Here is a 23,053-nt window from a genome sequence, read left to right on the forward strand (position 1 = left end):
GTGTTAAAATTGATTCATCTATGAAATGACAGGGAAATATTAAAACTGATTTTCATAAAATATGTTTTGAGACACAACATTCAAAAATCATATTTGCAGTAGATGCAGTCTGTTCCAATTACTTTCACCACTAAGAAATCTAAACCTGTTGCATAACCTGCTACCTTTTTTTTCAACTTAGCATTCACATATTACATGTACATTTTTTTTTACTAATAACAATAAGCCCTTACTGCTTGTTTTTTCTGAGCCTCCATAGCCTTCACCAATAGAATATGTTGTCTTTTCCTCTCTCTTTCCTGGAAAATACACAATGAACATTATCTAAGGTCACAATAATGTATATATACATCAATACTTTTGAAAAACAAGCTGATTTGATGCATTTTGTTTCATTACATTACCTTAATTTAAATCCTCTTTCCAACATTAATTATTCATAAACAAAGTCAGATCTAAAAATTGTTCAGGAATGCTAAAATTGAAAGATACCTAATTAAGCATTTATGGATATTATAATTGAAATAATCCCCAAAGCTGCTATGGACATTGATTGTTATATCACACTTTCAATGACAGGGTTTGGTGTCTGGAAACAAAAGTGGGGAGGGGGTATCTATTTAAATGGGAAGAAATGAGTTCCCTACTGCAGTTATAGATAATATTATAGTTTCATGCTATACATAGGAGTGTTCATGAAGCCATAAATGCAATATACATATCTTACCTGTTCTTTCATCATCAATGCCTGTTGTCTCTTCATTTCTCTCTCCTGGAAAAAATTGAAATTCATCAATACAATGTTTATATGATGTATACACACCAAAGATAGAAACAAATATGTAGTTGTATTTTTTCTGCATAATTATTCAGGTTTTAGAAGAAAATGAAGTAAGAATTAATTTTACTTTTCTCCAACTTCACATTTGTATGATACATGTATTTATAACACTAAGAAACTAATTGAGCAAACTTGCATTCATGCATCATGCTGTTTTTATCATTAGTATATGTGCTCTTTATAAGCATTAAATTCATTCACACTTCATATTGGCAAATGGATAAGAAACAAGGTTTTCTAAATATCAAATAAATATATGTAGTTGGTTTTTTTAAACTCATTTTAAATAAACCTCACCAATAGATAAATGTAAATCTTATTAAATGTGTCAATTTAACTATTCTATCAAGTCAGAAAATCACTATTGTAGATGCATGTACTACACTGTCTAATAAATGGTGTCGAAGTCAAGGTTTATAGAAATGAACACTCTAAAATCGAGCATTAATTTCACAATATTTTATGAAATAATTATCTATTGTTATCTTTTACACCTCTGGATTATGTCATTTATTCCCTGTAATATAGCTTCGGGTAATATTTATATCAGTACTGTATTTAAAAAAAAAAAGTATTTATATACAGTCAGCCAGAAGATACCAAAGCCAGTTGATTATAAAGCATTATCAAGTATTTTGTATTTAAACATTACAGAGTTATCTCCCCTGGCAGGTAGGTATTGATTGTGACGTCATGCGTTTGCAAGAATATTGTCACATTTCTCAGAGAAAGTGACACTAGTTTAACAAAGTAATGATGTTATGATCGATACCTATCATCAAAGGCAGATAACTCTGTAACATGTAAAGACAGAGTAACATTATTCATAGAAAGAAGCAGAAGAAATTAAGGAGACTAATTAATACAAGATAATCTTCCTTTTACACTGGGTAGTGATGTTTTTTTAGAAAAAACAAAATTTGGTTGCTATGGATACCATAAAATGGGTGCAGTATGTTGCTTATTCAGTATAAGAAGAAAACAAAATCAGCTAAACGTAATCAGGTAACTAACATATTCAATTAAATGCTGGAAAGATGAGGATGCTACGTTTGTTCTGCTTGCTGCTCATACCACTAAATGTTAAGCCTGTGAAAACCAGAAGCTGTTTACAATACCTTACTTTAATTGTGTCACAAAAACAAATCGTCATATATTTATAAATCTAAGATAAGTCGCAAAATCAAACCACAATTTGGCTATATATTTAAGACGGAAACAATTCTTTATCATAATTTTAAACAAGAAAAGTCTTAAATGAAATATTCATCAATTTATTCACACTAGAATATCAACCTTAAAGTCAAATTACAAGAAAAGAGAGAGAAATGTACCAAATTACATCAATTGCAAAAAAAGAAAAAAAAATGAGACCAATCTTTTTAATACTTATGATTGATATGAATAATCATGATTTCAAAGAATTTATCAAAGGCATTAGAAATATACTGCTATTCTTTCAAACTTAACAACACATTCTTAGTAATTTATACCAAAACATAAACAGTATGAAAATTCAAATAATGACTACGCAAGTTTTTTAAATTTAAATTAACTTAAAGGAAACAAAAATGAAAAAGTCACTGCAATATTACACACATAGTATAAAACATTGCTAATAAGCTGGACACACTAAAAGCCTAGAAATAAAAATAAGCATTGGTAAACTAATACTTGTCCTTTTCAAACTCTGACAGAATTTCACCTATTCTGTTCTTGCAAATTCCAGAGTTATCTACCCTTGTGGGTAAGTATCAATTGTGATGTCATGTGATTGCAACAATATGACGTTTACTAACGCCATCTATATCCACAAGAGCAGATAACTCTGTGATATGCAAATGAAGTTTCTATTGTTACACAAACTGTACCATAACGTACCAAAAAACCTGCAAGTCCTTACAAAAACAAGTAATTTATAAGAACAATGAGGAGGAACTACATGTTACCTATCAATGTAAGACTTTCTCTGTAGTGTTTATAAAAATCTCACATTATTCCTTATATCTACACATAGTCTTATGTGAAAGAGAAAAGAAGATTCTTATATTTGAAAAGTTATAAAAATTATATATTCAAAAGTCTCAAGAGATTCTAGCTTGTGAACATTCCTTTCAAAATTAAATTGATATTAAAGAGCTTCTAAATATCATGCTGAATAAAATGGTATTACATTCATGTTTTGAAAACTCAGTGGTAATTATCCATTGTTTTTTAGTCTTTTCAATAGCTGTCTAATAAAAGTCTGAGAATTTGACGATCTATTCTCATAAATTCCAACATTTCTTTAACCTACAAAGAAGTGGCTCATATAAAAATTTACAAAGTACATGTATATCTGTTTTATACAATATACTATATAGGATAGTTTATAGATAATATTGATACATGATTACATTATATATGCTAAGATAGTACAGGAGATCCTACCTATCAAAAGCTTATAAGAGGTAAAGCAAATATAGAGAATGCAAAAAAGATTGATTTAATAGTACTATACATTGTAGGCTACATAAATGATGCAGGATACATTAGCATCTAATAATGACTGAAGATCAATTTCTCCCAAAAGCTCATAGTTTGATCAAAATTTGCCAAAATGTTCACTGAAACCGGAATCTTACTTTACACCCAGCATTTAATGTTTAACACAGAATTACTCCAAGTAAGTCATACATACGTTATGAAAAGACGGCAACATACAATACAATGTAACTTCAGAGCATTGATTTGAATTGCAAATCTAGCGGCTTATGAACTTTTGAGAGAGGACTATATTGAAGCGAGGATGGATACATGTAATGGGCATAAAGAGGTCAAACTTACTCTCTCCATATGATACCATAAGAGGTTGGACTGCAATAATTACACAATCAACATTTCAGCAGGCGGCAGACACAACCATTGTAAATAGTTCTGATGTTTTAACGTGTTGTGATACATAAAACGTTTACATGTGCATGTGTTATTGTTAGTCAAACATAACTGAATAACTCTTAATTTTAAGAGAGAAACATTTAAATCATGTATTATATAGCATATTATGTATATATTTGTATAATTATGGTTGGTAACTTTACATTTGTCAGATCTATAAACTTATAAATGTTTTTGCATGAAAAAAATGAAAATCCATGATTTTGTCATCAGGATGTTTAGAGACATGCAGAGGAAATTGACAAGGTTAAACCATCATGCACAAATACAAGTTTTTTTCTCCATACTTTTATTGACCTTTTTGGTTATACATGGTAATGTTAATTACAAATATAACACCAGGATCTACAGGCACTATGCTAACTGTATGTTCTTCATTTGTTTGTTTTTTTCCCTTTCTATTTGTATCTTAATCACTAGTAGAGAATATATTTCTACAAAGAAACCCGGGACAAAAATAATCATGAGAATATTCATCATTAACCTCTTATGATGAATATACACCTGAAAATAAACAGCTATGTTTTATTTAAAAAGCAAAATAAAATAACCACAGCTTTTGGCTTCCACAGGCAAATAAGGCAGAAAACTAATTAATTCTATATTCTGATCCACGTATAGAGTATCTTAGGGTATCAGTAATTTTAAATGAACAGAAGAATAAACTAGAGCTACTTGCTACATAAATATACTGTCATAAAACACAACAGGCCTAATAGGCCTGCCTTGACATCCTTTTTTTCAAATCTATCGAAGTTTTGATAATTAATCAACTTTGTGGTCATAATCTAACTTCTTTCCTTCAGAGTGCTACACTCTATAATTATGGCTTGAAATATCTTCCTAAAGACGAAGAGTGTTTTAAGATCTTCAAATTAACTTTGACCTAACTTTCCATAAAACCAAATGAAAATACCTCCTACAAGATTTCTTCTACAATTTAGATTAACGCTAAAAACCAATGAAGAGAATGTATTCATAAGCCCTTAAAGTCCACATGTTCACACTGTTTTAGTGTTCATAGAGAATTCATCTATTTTAGTAGAAATCAAGAAAACTTTTAGGATACCATTAACTTGATGGGTGGTAACTAATATATCCATGAGGTAACTTTTGTTCCTGTTTATCTACATGTATTTTCATTGATCTTTCAAAAATATTGCATAGAAATCACTAGTTGTTTTTTAATTCTATAAACTACCAGGTAGTTCAATTCCATGTTTACCCAATATTTCATTGTTCAAACTTTCTTGTTATCTTTTCCTAAAATGTTGAATGATTTATTTTTCTTTTCAAGGAAATAAAAAAAAAAAAACATAAAAATATTGGTTCTATTCTAATATGTTATTACAATACACTCTCACTTACCGAACTTGTTATCACTTACCGAACTTGATGTTAAACATTTTAAATGATTAATGTCATAATTCAGTTTGTGTTAGACATCCCGTGAGTGATACACACCCTTTGATCATCTCCTTACCATATCATATGACTACTAACCTCAAGAATCTGTTGTGCTCTCAACTCTCGTTCAATCCTCATCTGTTCATGTCGTTGCATTTTCTCCTGTTCCCGAATCAGATTCAGCTGCTCTTTTTGCTTTTTCTGCTCTATTGCTAAAATTAAATACAAATTTCTAGTCTTAAACTAATCCCGACAATAGAATATAGTTTTAAGTTTTCTGAATGGTTAATACCACCTACACTGTACTAACTGAAATCTTAATCTTCAGGGATTTATTATAAAATCAAAAATTCAAACAATTTTAGAAAAAGTTTGTAAAATGCCATCAAGAAATTGCCTTTTACATTACTTTTTTTATTTGTACAGAAAGAACACAAGGTTTTCCAAAACATTCCTCAATATTTCTTTACACAAAACACTTAACCATGTACATGTATTTACATATTAATGAATGAAATGATGTTAAAAAGAAATAAAACAAAGATTTTTTATTTTTTTTCCCCCGTTTGATTTGTACCTTTTATCTGCTTGACTTTATTTGCCATGTCCTTTTGGCGATCTTTCTCTACCTTCTTCTGCATCTTGTACTCCGAAGCTCTTCTGGCCATCTCTACTATGAACAAGTAAAAAAGTAAACATTTCAGTTAAGATCAACAACTGGATAAAAAAACTATAATCCTTGTGAAGAAGTTCATTGAAAGAACCAGAATCCCTTTAATTAATTATAATTCATTATAACTTTACATGCCTATTCCAGTAATGTAATGGATCCTATAAGCAAAGAGAGGAAATATTTTAACTAATAAGTGGACACCCTCCCCTTAGTGTATAAAAAGATCATTTTGATGTTTCAAATCACACCTGACATGAATGAGTTCTCCTAAACATTGTTCAATCAGAGGAAATCCTCGGAAAAGAAGAAGAATCACATCTCTGATATTCTAATGACTCTGATAAAAGCAAGAGAAGAATTGAAGGCTATACATGTAGTACAAACCTTGTTGATCCATTTTACGTTTGAGTTTCTGGTCCATCATTTGTTTGGCCAGTTGTAATTGTTTGTTCTGTTTCTCCATCCTTTTCCGACCACGTTGTTGTTTATAGCGCAGCATTTTCTGGCGTTTACTCTCAACAAGAGCCATCCTCTCAACTACTTCCTCATTGGTCAGTTTGACAACACCCTGTCACCATGACAACAAGAAATAACATACATTTATCTATCTGATAGTTTATTTGATTTTAACATGCCCCTGCAAGTTATTTCTAACATCATATAGTCAAACTTTGTTACAGACCATGGAACACTTTGAATTTTTCAGGAATTTAAAAGTACATTTTACTTTACATATGATACACATCCTATTATGAAAGAATTGTCGGGATAAAGAAAATATTTGAATTTAACAGGGCATTCAAGTTTAAAGACTTCAAATTAAAACAGTTTATCTGCATTTTTAGTACTTACGTTGTGACCATGCCGAGTCTCGTAGAAGTCACCAACATTGACTTTGGTGTTGAATGAGAAATTCTCACGTCCCATCCCTGTGATGGAATGGCGGTCAACATACTGTTCGGGCAAAAATAAATGTTATCAATGTCCTGAGGTATGTTTTTTATCATTTGACGTACATTTCTTGGTACAATTAATGATTTAATAATAATTAATTATACTTTGTTCAACATAACTACTGAAAATGGTAATAAATTACAACTGAAAACACATATCTGTACGGTACCTATATTTCTGCTTAAGAGCAAACTTACCCGCATTACATCTGGAATTGTTTTCATCTTTTTACCACACGGAGCAAAGTACAAGACCTCCCCTATGAAGCCACGTTTACCAATGGCTAGAATGGTAGTTTGCCTACGCCAACCTGCATCCATTGGAATCTTCAACTCTTTTTCATCCATCTGTACTCGAGGGCGCTTTACAGGTATCTCATTTTCTACAGGGACAAAGTTCAATTATATAAGTTCATTGATTAAGCAAACAAGGTAGGTATGTAATAATCTCCTATGAAAAGATAGAAACTTCATACTGCAAAGAAGTTTTAGTTTAGTGAAAAAGACAGATTCTCATCTTAGAAAGACATTAGTAAGGACTTATTCCTTGCTATAGAATTCAAACCTTGATATCAAGCAGACCATCAACTCTTCCTATTTATAACCAATAATCGTTATAAAAGATCGACCTAGCATATGAAAGACAAAGAAATTCTCTTTTTATTAAAGTAAATATTTTGTAATAAATAATGCAGATTACTGTAAATCAAACCAGCAATTTAGTCAATTTAATTCATAACATCATCATATTTAATAAATTCCGAATAAAACTTTCAACCTACTCTCTGAATATTCATCAGCACTGCGCTTTGCCCCCTTGCCTGAGTGACCAGCCTCATGGGAGTCACTCTCTGAGTCAATAGCCATCTTGAGCCTCGGTTCACCATCTGAGTCACTCTCGTTCATTCCACTATCATCTTCATCTTCACTTTCGTTCATCAAGTCTGAATCGTTGTCGTCGGAGAGCCCAGAACTCTCTTCAGACACCAGTTTAGATTTGACAGGGCTGCCTTTAGATGTAGAGGGATGAGAGACCTGTTGGTCGGATTTGTCTGTCACACTTGAATGATCCTGTGATATGGTTGATCTACTACTGGTCTGTAATCAAAGAGAATTAGGATTTAATCACACATTACAAACTTACCCGGCAGTATATACTGAGACAGATATAGAGGTGGCAGTGAAGAATGAGGTACAACTATATTATGAAATTTTCTAATTAAATATAAATATTTCAGATTGTTTTGCCCTATTATCAGTGAATCTCCTTAATTTATAGTTCCTTGATTTTCTTTGGAATACATCCCTAAGAGCTAGAGTCTACCTCCAGTTGCTCAATTTGAGGGCACAAATTGAGTAGTAATTTTGGAAATAAATCTCATCTTTAAATGTCACCTAAAACTTAAGCCACATAAGTTTGTATATATCTGTGACATATAACCCACCTCCGTGGGCTGAGATGGTGGGGATACAGCGGATCGGTGTCTTGATTCCTTCTCTCGCGTCCCAGCAGCAGCATTGGCCCTTGCCTGCTTCACACTAGCCTCAAGTAGTTTTTGAACATTGGCGGAGGCTTCCTTCTCTTTCTCTGCTTGGGAACGCTTCATCATCTTAAGCTGCATTTGCTGCTGTTTTAAATTCTCCTCAAGCTGTCGTTTCAAAAATTCCTGTTGTTTTTTGTATTCCTGTTATAGAAATACAGTGTAGCATAAGATTTAAAGTCAATAATGAAATTACATGTAATAAATATAACTGAAGGATATGTGGAAACACAAATTAACATTCCTTTCAATAAACAGTATTTAAATGCCACATAAGTATTTCAATTCAATCTTTTTATACACTTATAGAAATATTTCATTCACAAATTTCCGTAATTTCTCTACAAACCTTGATAACCTCCAGTTGTTGAGGAGTCGGTGTCGGCTCATGTTTTGGGGGACGGCCTCGACCACGTTTCATTGGCTGCATGATTGAGGGTTTAATGTTCTGGATAGGTTTGTTTTGTACGCGTTGTCGAATCTGGTCTGCTATCAGTCTTTTCTTGGTTCCATCTATGTGTATGTTAGGGGACCCTGTGTTTCTACCGTCGATGGAACCATTTCCGTCATCGTTGGAATCCTAACAACAAAATGTTTAAACTTACTACAGTAATAATATTTTCAAGTTGATTTTAAGGGCCAAAAGAAATTTTTTCTATTGACCTAATTAACAACAATTTTGTGATCAACCTCAGAAACATCTGTGGTATGCCCCACGGCCACTAATACAGAGGTTATGAGATACTAATACAACTAATCTCAAATCCGATAAATGGTTTGTGAGAGACACTGTAACATTACACCTCCACAATCATACATATAGAATGTTTATTTCGTATGGGATTTCATGAAACAAGTCTAAGAAGTCTTCATTTTTGCATGCCTTGGCGAGCAAAAATTGAATCTTCAAGATGAGTTTCATGAAATCTTGGTCATATTACACTAGTGACATATACAAATATCACACGGGTGAAGTCTTTGGTATTAGGCAGATTATGTGATAGTTATCCAATCCCTAGCATATTACTAATGTCTACCTACCACATCACGGTCATTCCCGAGCTGACCGTTCCCAAGCTGACCGTTCCCGGTAAATTCCTCCTCATCACTACTCAGTCCATTACTGGCCAGGGATCCATTGGATGGATTATCACTCTCGTACATTGTGGCACCATTTTCTAACGTCTGTCAAAAATCATTATATAAATCAATGCAAGTATCATGAAGTTGATTCAACTTCGTATTTCTATATTTTTGCAATCTGTTATTTTCAAAGTCCAAGTCCTATTTGGATTCAGTTTGATATGGATAAGAATATCTACCTGTATAACCCAATCATGTTTCAAATCTTGATTTATTTAAGTAACAATGGCCAATTAAAAATATTATTACCTTTAAAAAATCTTTATGTTTGGTTGAAGGTGATAGAGACACTGCTGTAGAAGAAGATGAGGTTGCTGATGGTGACGGTGAAGAAGAAGCTGACTGAGAGCCCATGCCATTGGCTGAATTTTTCTGAGAGGTGTTTTGTGCGAGTAAAGAGGTAGTGTACGCCTTGGACGACAAATGTTTGGATGATTTCTTGAATTTTCCTGATAAAAGACTGACACCTGTCGTCCCTGATACCATGGTGCTGGTGTTTGGTCGACTAGAGCTTGTACTCACTGTTGAGGTCGTTGCTAAGGTTGTAGTCGCCTTGGTTACAGTTGTCTTGGACGAGGATGATCTAGATGATTTAGATGATCTCGAAGATGATTTGGATGATTTTGGTGAGTGTTTTGATGGTGATGACTTTGAACTTGAACCTGTAGAAAAATTTATGCATATAGAATGTATCCATTATTGAACAAGACTAGAAGAAATTTGAAATGTTTTTTACACACCAATGAAAGAGTGATAGCTGAGAAATTATTGACACAAAGCACTTTGCTTCATATCAAAATAATTTACTTTAATCTATATTACATTTAATTGTCAATCAAAAATAAGATCTAATTGTATTTGACATGAAAAATATATTAAGAAAAAAACCATTATATCATGAGTAAAGTTGATTTAGCTGAAATTTATATATTCCCCCATCCTGGAGAATACTTTATAAACACATTGAACTGCACAGATTATGCAAGTTCAAATTTTAGTTTTAGTTTTCATTCTTTATATCATTTAATCTAGATAGAATTAGCATTAAAAAATAAATTGGCTCACAAAAGCAACATATAGACTTTAATTTAATTATCACCTGCATGAATTACATCATGCATTCTAAATTTATATTCGGCAAATTAAAATCTATAAAACTTTAGGTCCAAACACATTGTTTGGAAAAAAATCAAAATAAACAACAAATGTTAGGAGCAAAAATACATGCATATCCACAAAAGTAATTTCTCTTTTCTCACTTTAATTGAAGAATTACAAAAAACCCCGAAACTAAATCGTCAAACATGCAGATTAAAAAATTCTAAATAGCTTTCTTTGAATTTATCATTTGAAATGAAAATCAAAATTAATCTAGCCAGACAATATTAATTCTTCCTGACAACTATTATCAAACTGAAGATATCAAAGGGATACAATCAAAACTTTAAAAAGACAATTTAGTTGGACATCTTCCATGCAGGTTTCCGAAATACCAAATATTTAAAAATAAATAAAAATAAAACTAATAATTTGAGCATGTTTTACAAAGGGAGACAACTGCTTACTATTGTCAACAATTTCAGACTTATTAGGATCGGGTATTGCAATATTCAATGGAGCCTCGTTACTACTCGCGCCCAGACTCAAAATGGGACTTGGTAGAATTGTTGTTCCTAAAATAAACATCAACAGTAATATTGGTAAAATCCGCGGCTCCAATCATCAAGACCTATTTAGAGGACTAAGCTTCAAGTGACCATGAAAAATAATTGATTATAATTCATATTTCAATTTTAAACACAGTATCCAAATTTGCTATGAATTATGACTTTTTTGACGGTGTATTATTATAAGGTTAATGGAGTGCCCTAAACAAAACTTCCATATAATTTTCATCGAAAAAATATGACTCAATGATTTGAAGCCATTCATTACTTCAAATAGAGGAAAGAAGGGAAAAATTATTTTCAGAACTACCTGTACTTTTATTTAAAGATGCTCCACCGCCGACAGAGCATAAATGATATTCATTATTTGATCAATAATTGTTGTTTATTCGTGTACATATATGCCTAATTTTTTCCGGATGCAATTTATTATTTTTCATTTTCTTAATTTGAAGTAAAATTAGAAGCTCAAACTTTTCAATGGTTGTAATGGTGTAAAGTAAGTAACTTTTGTAACTGAAGAAAAAACTAAATCGTCTGCTCCTGTTTTTGATAGTAAAAAAATACCATTTGTCAGCACTGGAGCATCTTTAAATAAGTAACATATTCTGATGAGTTTCATATGTCCGACTATGCTACTGTACACGACACTCGAACAAATTTTTTACATAAACTATATAATACAAGTCGTGTAATTTAATACTTTGTAAAATTGTCTTTTTTACTTACATTTTTTTTTCCAACTGATTATCTCCCCTTAATCAAACTTTGGAGGTCCAACAACTAGCTATGTACTAGTTAGATAAGGTCAGGTAAGGGTAGAGATTTAAATTGAAACAAATGCAGAGATTTTATATAGTTACATTTATTTTCTGTTCTTGATTTTTCAATATTACCTTCAGCTGAGCTAAGGGATGGTGGAAAATGGCCAAACGCACCCTCAGCAAGTCCGCCGAACAGAGAGGATACTGGGAAGGCTGGATGGTGCTGCAGCAACGAATATGCACTAGACATGTGCGGCATATGGGCCAAATGTGCTCCGAAGGATAACCCAAAAGGGTTCATACCTACAAGATAATAATACCGAAGTCTTAACACACTCACTTCTCATTATAGTCCTTGATCTAGAACAGTCCAAGTGTATCTTCAGGGTTGAATGAGTTCAAAAGAACATATTTTCAATTATGCTGCCAATACATTTTGGGATATAAGTAAATTGGAAAGTTTTTTCAGTCAAATCAGATGAGAAAATTTGCCTTTTTTGTGAGCATTTTTGAAACATGCATTTTTTATTAATCAATATTTTTGGATACCAACCATTCAAAAAGACAAATTATCTCGAATCCCATACAGTAGAAATAATTATATGTGTTTTGAAAGGAAGCTTATGAAATATTCACATCATAATAGCTATCTATCTACTCTTGTGGAAAATTGTCAAACTCTACATATACCATCTGTTCAGACCAACTGGAGAGGGTTGTCTCCCTTGCACTAAACAAGTCATTTGTTTGTAATATAAGAGCGATTTTTTTGTATAGCAATTTCTGACAATAATAACTCATAAAATCTTTAATACCCAGTAAAATCAGTACACATTTTTACATTTTTTCATTATAAATTCTCGGATTCATTTGATTATATTTACATTTTCTTTGCAGTCCCACTATGTAACCTTACCAAATGCAGTTGGCAGTCATATAGACAATGAACATCAAGCGCTTATCATGACGTCATTATCATTGTGACGTCACAATTGTCATGCCAGTGATCACGGCTGTTCAAATGGCTGTTCCATCCATGTTGATAACACATGATTATTTCATTATAGATGCAAAATTCCTTGGGATTTCATCATAAAATTGTAACCAAATGTAAATTTAAGCATTGCTCTTCTTTCAGTTGGCATTCATAGCCAAAATGCCTCTTTCCAGTTTGCATTCATACTGGAAGACGTTTAATGCTTAAATGAAAACAGAACAAAAGTTCGGCACAAATTTCCAATATTCCTTGACCATTTTTATCATCATCTTATGCTTATGTCAATAAAGACATCTCCAAAATCATCTAGTTTAAACCATTTCTCCAAAAAATTCCATATTCATCTCAAAAGAATATCATGAAGTCATCCCCATCAAAGATTTGATAATATATTCTACTTTTCAGATTCCCTCCCGTTAACATACCCATCATATTGGCTGCATTATCAAAGATGTTCCTGCCGGACCCTGGAGAGTCCTTGTCGCCCTTCTCCATGGCAACTGACTCTCTATCAACGATCTGTAAAGAAAGAAGAAAAAAATAATTGAAAATAATCAAAATAAATGCTTGTTTTTATATACCGTAAGCTTCAATCAAAATACTGGACATCTGTTAAAACAACCTTAATTTTATTTGTACTTCCTTGCTTAAAAATTACCCATTCCTCTTGAGCTTAGAGTTGGTCTCAGTTTGAAGAAAATGGGAACAAATTCCTGAAGTCATATCTTCTGTTATTGTAGTGTAATGATGATCTTACTGAGCTAGCTGTGAAATCTGGATATTGAGTGCTCATTTTACTTGTTTCATATAATATTGTGTCAAAATGAAAACAATGACAACATCATGTACAAGGTATATCAGACCGTCCATACAGTATTCAGAGATTAATGATAATTAACATGTCATCTTTCTGAATCTTTAAGATAGAGATGTACGTCAAAACAAGTTGCACTAAGTCAGCACAGACATCAGCCTAATTGATATTTGACTTATGTAATCATGCAACTTACATACAAATTACCTAAGAGAGTTTGTATAACACACACACATATAGAAATGTAATGCTTGCTCTGGGGTACACGATTTCCTGTGTATACAGTGTGATATAATAGGACTTAGATAGTAGGTCATATGAATATATGTTTCTGTATTAAAAACATGCTACTAAGCACACTTGTCCCTGTAGAGTGATACACACACAGAGAAATACTCTGTATACAAGTTGATAACAATTAGCTGTGGTATAGATTACAGGCCGACAGTACACATCTTCCACATGACGTTTACACCACACTTTATTGAATAATGATATATTCAGTACTAGGCCCACCATTTCTGTGTATATAACGATAAACCTGCTAAAGAATGCAAAATTTCTCTCCTCAACTTCATGTCTACCTCCCGTTTCAGTTGAAGTTTTTGGCCCTGTGGGTTTATTAAAGAATAGATATATGCAGACATTAAAATAGTACATATTTGGTTATCAATATATTACATTATTTACGTATTACTGATGTGTTCAGGCCCAAGACCTCGGATTTGCCCTCAGTGTTCCACAGTGTGTTATCAGCTGAAATCAATTCGGAGCAGAAAGAATGGCTAGTTACTATATAGACCAATCAATTTAGTGTACCCAACACGATTCTGTAGCAGACACGAGCCATTACATTAACACCGACTATCTATATGACCTGGCCAACACCAGTCTTTCTATGTGAGGAAGAAGGATAGTTCATCATACAGGCAACATACCACTAGTCTAGAAAGGAATATCTAAGGGAATTTTTTTTAAACAAATGGGTTTTTAACAATTATACTTAGATGATCTTAAATTCTCATACTATTATGATTTCAATTTCCTACTGAATCAAAATCATTCAGATATAAGGGACATAAAACATACAAAACCAAACTGGCTATAAAGACCATTGAAGAAATAGAAAATTTAATGTATGTAGCACCAAAAGACATTGTCTGTTTGGGATGTTGTAAGTAAGTGGTCTGATCAAATAAAGATCTTTATACAGAGGTAATTGCTAAAGAAAGTTTTCCTATCAATGCTTGGATGGTACTACATCTGCTTCTATTCGTGATATCATGTCGGAAATTAAACTCCTTGGTTCTAGCTTGTTTTTTAACATCATATTTTCCACATACAGTATGAGTGAGCTGATCATGGCTGATATTCATCATGTTTACACACCAGCTAAATAATTCATTTGAGTGGTAAAATCATTGCATCTCATTGATTACTTCATCTACACACCAGAGAAACGCATTATACCAGCATTTCATGAAAATCTAAATCCCAATACATATTTAAATCTGCACCACAGTTAGAAGATAACGACAGCAATGCTACAGATTTAGGCCAACCATCAATCATGCTATTTTTAATCTTTTTTATTCAGCATCAATTAATTATTGAGGACTACGCTGCAGTGCTCGTAAGCTTTCGCTGTAACAAGCCTTTGTGATCTTTAAAATCAAACACAACTTTTGTGACAGCACATGCACAGATTAAGCCTTCTACGTAACGAGCTTTGATTATCTTCTAAAACCAGTTCTAAGCCCAGAAGTCACACTTCCCCCATCAATCTAACAATCACTGAAGAACATATATATAAGTCTTCTAAAAAATCAAGTCACTGTTGCATAAAAAACTTCAACAAATTCAAGATGCCTGAAGGTGAAAGGTTAAAGCAGTGTCACTGTGACTTTGAGAGTTGATACAGGAAATGGAAATTGACACCTCCACTTCCTGTTGTAAGGTGGTAAAGTTATTTATTCTCCTTAGATATATTTAACTGTGTGACAAAATTACGTAATAAAGGAATTGTTTGATACATATAGAGGTCACACCTTCTCAGAAAATCACATCACTATTCAAAGTATTCTCATTAAAGTCTTGGAGATATTTTACATAGAAATCCTACTATTTGGATCTTCTAGTTAGAACTACATACATGGGATTGAGATTTTTTTTATTCTAAGAGGCTATAAAGGTGTAAAGGAACTATTGAACATTATTATATCTAGAAAACCTATTTTTATGAAGATCTGCATTAACTGGGATTTTCCTTGTTAAATCACATGTAATATGAAATCACACTATGCCATCTACTTCAGTGTTGGGTGTGTATGTATGACACACATCAAACATACAACCAGAACAATAGGTCTCAAGTTATGACAAGTCCTCATTTCTTTTGTTGATCAATTATTGTCTTAGAGTCGAAGATTCCAACATCTTCTTTGAGCTAATGAAAACTATAATATCTGATAAAATGAGGTAGTAATTTGAGTTATCAGTTTTATATTGATTTTGGGACTGTTTCTCTACTTCATAGGTGTGTTAAGAGCTTGTAATTTATGGAAATATAAACTTTTACCTTAAATAAAGGTATATATTACAAACGTAAAATAAAGCTGCACAAGATTTTTTGTAACTTGATCTCTCGAATGGAGAAGTTTGTGTTTATGCATGGAATGTAACATGAATCAGGTCATTATCTTTAAAAGACTATCTAGATATTTTACTGGTAGTTTTACCAGTGTTCCCAGCTCTGAGTGTAGATTTTTGAAAAGAAGTTCATCTGGTAAATAATCGTGTCATACAAATACATTAAATGGCCACCATACTATTTCCACTCAGTCACAAAGCAGTTAATATGTATACACATGAACACAAAAACATGTAATCAAATTCAGAACAAGCTGTCCTACATAGAACGTTCCCCTAGATATTTGATCAAATCCACCTATTTCTACACTGATCCTGTCTAAACTGCCTTCATCCTTAACCTGCCTTTGATCCTCGACTAAAAAATCATTGATCTTCACCTCCCATTAATATGTTTTCCCTTTACATACTTTAATGTTTAAAGTAAAGTAGTTTCAAAATCTAAGGAAAGTTGCTGCATTCATCCTGTCCTGATAGATATATTACAATATGATCTTCACTATACAGTCAAACCACAACCATGATAATATCAATAATATATTTTCCATAGTGTCATGCTCATATTTTCACATATCACCAGATCAAGCATTTAGTAATGTAATCATGCATTGGCAACACACATGCTTTAGCATCTCCAAAAACTGTACAACAAATGTGTAATTAGCACAATTATAATCTAAATGCTCACAGCTGAAGTATCATGCTGTACACATGCATATTTAGCCAATACCTTATGTATACCCTCCAGAGATAAGGACATGCAATAGAAAATTTGTTCTTCAATTTAGTTGGTTGGTCCAATACCAACCCTTCCTTCTACACAAGACACTTACTGTTTAATCTGTCTAAAAATACCCAAGATGCAGAAAAGGAAGAGAAATTGATTTATTCTGCCTATCTAATGAAGATATCACATTAGGCTACCAAGATGCAGCTTACTGTAGTCAGCTGGAATATCAGGATTAGCCCCATAATAATGTACAGACAGAACTTCATGGTGATGTCCTCAACCAACAACAGGACTCAATGTCCTCAACCATCAACAGGACTCAATGTCCTCAAACAACAACATGACTCAATGTCCTCAACCATCAACAGGACTCATTGTCCTCAAACATCAATAGGATTCAATGTCCTCAAACAACAACAGGACTCAATGTCCTCAAACATCAACAGGACTCAATGTCCTCAAACATCAACAGGACTCAATGTCCTCAAACATCAACAGGACTCAATGTCCTCAAACATCAACAGGACTCATTGTCCTCAAATGTCGACAGAACTCATTGTCCTCAAACAACAACAGGATTCAATGTCCTCAAACATCAACAGGACTCAATGTCCTCAAACATCAACAGGACTCATTGTCCTCAAACAACAACAGGATTCAATGTCCTCAAACATCAACAGGACTCATTGTCCTCAAACATCAACAGGACTCAATGTCCTCAAACATCAACAGGACTCAATGTCCTCAAACATCAACAGGACTCATTGTCCTCAAATGTCGACAGAACTCATTGTCCTCAAACAACAACAGGATTCAATGTCCTCAAACATCAACAGGACTCAATGTCCTCAAACATCAACAGGACTCAACTCATTGTCCTCAAACATCAACAGGACTCATTGTCCTCCAACAGGATCAATGTCCTCAACATCAACAGGACTCATGTCCTCAATCACAGACTCATTGTCCTCAAAAAACAAGGATTCAATGTCCTCAAACATCAACAGGACTCAATGTCCTCAAACATCAACAGGACTCAATGTCCTCAAACACCAACATGACTCAAAGTCCTCAAACATCAATAGGACTTAGTGTCCTGAAAAATCAACAGGACTCAATGTCCTCAAACATCAACAGGACTCCAGTGTCTTCAAACATCAACAGGACTCAATGATGTCCTCAACCATCAAACTCAATGGTTAACAACAAAGTTTTCCCTAAGCCAACAAACTCCAGGCTTATAGTTACAAAGATATCCTTGAACCATCAGACTGTTATTTCTTTACCATTCAACTAATTTCTACAAATATAGTAATTCATTCCACAGCAAGGAATATTTTGAATAGCAATAAAGATATCCGATAGTTACCAACATACTGTTATGGTCAGAAACAACAACAATCTCAATTAATCAGCCTGGATGATAATAAATTACATCATCCACAATCTATATCATGAATCATCAGCACAGACATTAGGGAAAACCAGTAACTCATTTCACTATAATTTCCCATATCATGAATCCAATGTAAAACCTAGAAATGATGACTTTTGTGTTCATTTTTTATGATGACAATGATATTAACTTGACCAACACTTTGCTAAACCTAACTTAACTAACAAAATTAGGAAGAGATAACTGATATTATGAGATTTCAGACTTTCTCTGTTTTATCCTTATCGAAATGTTAATGAGATTTGCCCTAAAGAATTAGCCTGCCAAGATATTGTATTTACAGCGCTTGGACAAGTATTGCCCTTTCCATGACTGTCATACGCAGTCTAACTAACACTAGGAGTTAAAACCAATTTGCCGTCGCAGAGGGCGAGCCCAGGTCTGAGGCTAGGACCGGCGCTGAACAGGAGGAATGGTTCTAAGATTTGCCTACTATAATCAATAATGATAATGCTATAGATTCATCTCAAAATGTTTTATTGTGTTCTCTACAAAGAAACCGTCCAGTTGATCTAATGATACTCTATCTTTATGTGCTTCCAATGTTTCCTTTCAAAATCCAATCTTTTGCATGCATCCCAAGAGACACAAAATGGCTGATGGAGCCAATGAGCGTTACATCTACAAACAGGCTATTTTAACTGCAATGTCTCGATAAATCTTTAGATATGACCTTTAAAGCACAATTCAAGGTCAAATTTAATTCAAACTCTGATGTAACTTTATCACTAATTAAATGACCTTAATTATATTGAGACTTATATATTTAACCCAAAGATAAGTTAGTAAACAATGGCATAAACATAAGAATGACTCAAAGCATACATGAAAAAAAGTTTAAGTCAAATGTTTAAAATGTTAAGCTAATCTCATTCTAAAAACTCTAAAAAAAAACAGCATCGTGTAATTAGAATATTTACACAACTGCAATGAAAGGTCTGAAAACTATAATGAACATTTGATTATCACCAAATGACATGTTGAAGGCTGCTATGAATATTCATGAGCCACCTTTGTGTTATGTAAATGAAGTGTTATCGCCTTGCTATTAAGACAAACATACCAGGTATGTAGTGCCATTGACATATTGTTATTCAGCACTAAATAAAACAGTAGTTAAGGGGTGTAGTGATCAGTGAGCAATGACATCATCTTCACTGTCAGTAAGTGTTTACCTGTGGGCAGGTGATAATCGGCATAATTAACCAATCTAGAGTCAACCATTTACGGAGGGCATGACAAAAGACGAAACCAAAGACATAAAAGTACTTCATTTGAAAAACATTGAAAACATTAAATGATGTATTGGGTTATAATTTTTCAGTAATGAAAAATATGTTTCGTGGGCCATGACAATCAGGTCCATTTGGGGACAGGTCATTTACAGTTATAGTGTACAGCCAGCACCTAGCTTTACAAGAACTTTTACAGTCATTATACCAGTGTCTTTGTAAAATGTCACAGTATGTCCTTTTACAATATTATCTCTAAAGACAGGATATATTTATGAACATGATATATTTATTGACAGGATATCTTATTAACACATATGTTTATTGACAGGATATGTTATGAACACGACATATTTTGACAGAATAAATTTATAAACATGACATATTTATTAAATGATTATTATTATATTATAAGGATATCTTTATCATTGGTTTGATTCCTTCTGTTTTACGTCCTATAAACAGCCATGGTCATGCACTTAAAACCGTGCCAAGATTTGGGGGTAGAGGAAACCAGGAGTAGTGTACTGAAAGAAAACCATCAACATATAAGGATTGTATTTGTCAACTGTGATGTAGGTTTTGAACTTTGAACCCAAAGGTGGAGGACTTGTAGCACACTGTAGGGATACCCTTATAAATGGAACTTAATTAACACAACGTAGGTACTGCCTAGATCTTCTGAGGTGTATATTCTAACGTGTGCAGACAGATAAAGCTAGAATAAACAATGAGAAACACTAGCATTAATATCTGTAGTTCATATAACACCAATCAATAAATATGAGGAATGTTAGGAAATTGAATCTACGTAAATAAGCCTGGGTCATGTAGCTGGTACTGCTGTTACAGTGTTTAAAGTTTTGGTAGCGGCAGTTGACTCGGTCCTAGCACATCTTCTCAGTATCAGCACACTAAGTAATTACAATAGAGAGAATCAATCAAGCCGTCACTCAACGCCATATATGGTCGTCCCGCTCATGACCACAGTTCAGCATTGCCACCACGAAACTGTGGCACAAGTGACATGGTATAAAACCCTCAAGATGGCGGCAGGTTGGTGGGTTCAGCGATCAATATCGTCAACATCCACACAACAAAATGTCTTTTTCCTTATTGATTAACTTGACTTCACCCATTATTTTCATGTTAGTGGTCGGTGCTCATCAAAACAGCTATGCCGCACAGTTCCATGATAAATGATATCATTCTCAAGCTTGGTTTCAGGCCATCCATGCATCTCTCAACATGCTACGTATCCTACACAGACTTAATGTATATATTAGATACTAAAACATTTGACATTTCACTGTAGCATTTTCTCAAGGTAAAAAGCCATGTGTATTGTCTCTTCTTCATTCCTTAATTTCTCATGCAAAGATCAAGCCATTTTTCTCTCAGAATTAACTTTTTATTTTCTTATTTTACCCATTGTATGTGTGGGAAAACTCCTTTATGATGATTCTGGAACTTTCAATACACAGGTATAATTTCGCAAGGTAACAAAGAAAAACCAGCAGAACTGCTAACAAAAACAGTTGAACCTTCCAAAATGTTTCCATATTTGAATAGTTCCACTTGATTTATGACCTCACTATTCAGCAATTATAAGATAAATGATGTTTGAGTGCAGGAGAATGATACTGTTTATTTATGGTAAATGATGGGCGAGAGTGGCCAAATATTTTACCTCTAGCCTGGACTTATTGGTCCTGAGCTCAAGGCCAAAACAGGGGTCAATAGCTAAATACTGATAGTAGTTTGGAAGTTTTCCCTCTGGGTCTCTATAAAATGTTAATACAACATAAAATCATCCAAATCATTACTAGGTTGTTGGTTTTTCTTTGGATACTCCAGCTTTCTCTCTCAACTAAAACCTGATAAATCCTTAAATGACCTTGACAGTTAATGAGATGTAACCAATCATCAATCAAGTGCAATCAAGCAGAAAATGTAATTGATATAAGTTACGCAGTTGTTATGTATTTGACTAGTGACTGTTCCTTGTGTGTTTACAAGTTACACAGTAGATACACAGGAAACATGCAAACATAAAACAGTACACCGCAAGTGTTTCCTATAATGGAGGCATATACATACAAAACAAAATTGTCATAAAACCTTTAGATAACCTGTCACAAATTTATTGATTTTTAAGAGTAGAATCATCGCTTACTGCCATAATTCAGCCGAGCATTGTGCGGGATCCTGGTCCAGCGGGCTAGTGTATCTACACCACAATGATTATGTGTTCACCAGACGCAATGATACATAGTCCCCCTGATAATTGGAAATCTTTTTGATTTTAACATCATAACAGACAATTATTCAGCCTAGCTCGGAGAAACAGAGCTGTCGCACAATATCAATAATCTTATGATCAATTTGAAAATCAACTTGAAACATAAACTTGTCTGCTGATCTGCTGGGTTTTTTCCCATCTAGTTAAAGATTCATATCAAAATTTAAGTGAAGCCAAGACTTGTTTATCTTATGGAGGCAGGTATACAGTTTATTTATCAAAGAATTTCAAAAATAATTCTTCTTGTTGGGAAATGCTTGCTCATTAATTTTTGAAAAGATCGCTTTACATGATCGAGTAATAGTTGGCTGCATTTCGAAAATGACTGCTCGACAAATTTGGGAAAGGGTTTCTTGATTTTGGGGATAATTTGGAAAATGGTTTGGAACATTTACGTCTGCAAAACAGAACACAGAAACACTAGACACCATGTATTATTTCTGGTATCAACATAGAAATACAATCAAATTAGCATATCAGACCTTGTATAAAACTACCCTGAGTATCGACATTCAATATAGGCGGATTTATAGGTCTGTACAAGATCATTCACACACATGATAGCAGTAGATAAAGCTACCACAAGGCCTCTGTATGAACAAGTGCTATAATATTTATTTACATGTATTAAGCACAGATCTCTCTCATTTACCTGAGTGCGGGGTTAGGTCGTTAGTCAATATATACCTAAGTGCTGGTGGATATTCACAGACATACCTGTCTGTTTTACCTGTATATTAAAGGTTGTAACCTTAGCGTCCTCTGTTATTGTGAAATACCAATATAAAACAACAGGTATGGGGCTATCTCACTGGTGTCTCAATGAAATAGGCTGGACATTAGACTGTGCTGTTGTTATTATTTACAACTTACCAGTCAGCAGGTTTGACCACTGACTGACCATCAACATTCATACACCTGTTACACATGTGCAGTATAAACACCTG

The 23,053-nt window shown here is 33.4% G+C and overlaps 1 protein-coding gene across 10 annotated transcripts in view; it reads right to left on the minus strand.

Moving 5' to 3' along the window:
• Positions 1-23,053, minus strand: part of LOC138320812 (bromodomain adjacent to zinc finger domain protein 2B-like) — a 71,599-nt gene that overhangs the window by 20,313 nt on the left and 28,233 nt on the right. For 6 of the 10 annotated variants that reach the window (XM_069264044.1, XM_069264042.1, XM_069264046.1 and 3 more), the window contains 15 exons: positions 13,349-13,442; positions 12,059-12,229; positions 9,745-10,157; positions 9,394-9,537; positions 8,702-8,932; positions 8,257-8,496; positions 7,594-7,909; positions 7,010-7,194; positions 6,711-6,812; positions 6,243-6,426; positions 5,763-5,858; positions 5,282-5,397; positions 3,668-3,697; positions 728-772; positions 234-299 (listed from right to left, as the gene is read on the minus strand). In XM_069264044.1, coding sequence (XP_069120145.1) covers positions 234-299; positions 728-772; positions 3,668-3,697; positions 5,282-5,397; positions 5,763-5,858; positions 6,243-6,426; positions 6,711-6,812; positions 7,010-7,194; positions 7,594-7,909; positions 8,257-8,496; positions 8,702-8,932; positions 9,394-9,537; positions 9,745-10,157; positions 12,059-12,229; positions 13,349-13,418 — 2,409 coding nt within the window. In that variant the 5' untranslated portion in view covers positions 13,419-13,442. The remainder of the gene's footprint in view (positions 1-233; positions 300-727; positions 773-3,667; positions 3,698-5,281; positions 5,398-5,762; positions 5,859-6,242; positions 6,427-6,710; positions 6,813-7,009; positions 7,195-7,593; positions 7,910-8,256; positions 8,497-8,701; positions 8,933-9,393; positions 9,538-9,744; positions 10,158-12,058; positions 12,230-13,348; positions 13,443-23,053) is intronic. The other 4 variants (XM_069264048.1, XM_069264040.1, XM_069264049.1 and 1 more) reach the window with 4 other exon arrangements.

This window comes from Argopecten irradians, chromosome 4 (assembly GCF_041381155.1).
Source record: "Argopecten irradians isolate NY chromosome 4, Ai_NY, whole genome shotgun sequence".
In the NCBI taxonomy this organism is placed as follows: Eukaryota; Metazoa; Mollusca; class Bivalvia; order Pectinida; family Pectinidae; genus Argopecten; species Argopecten irradians.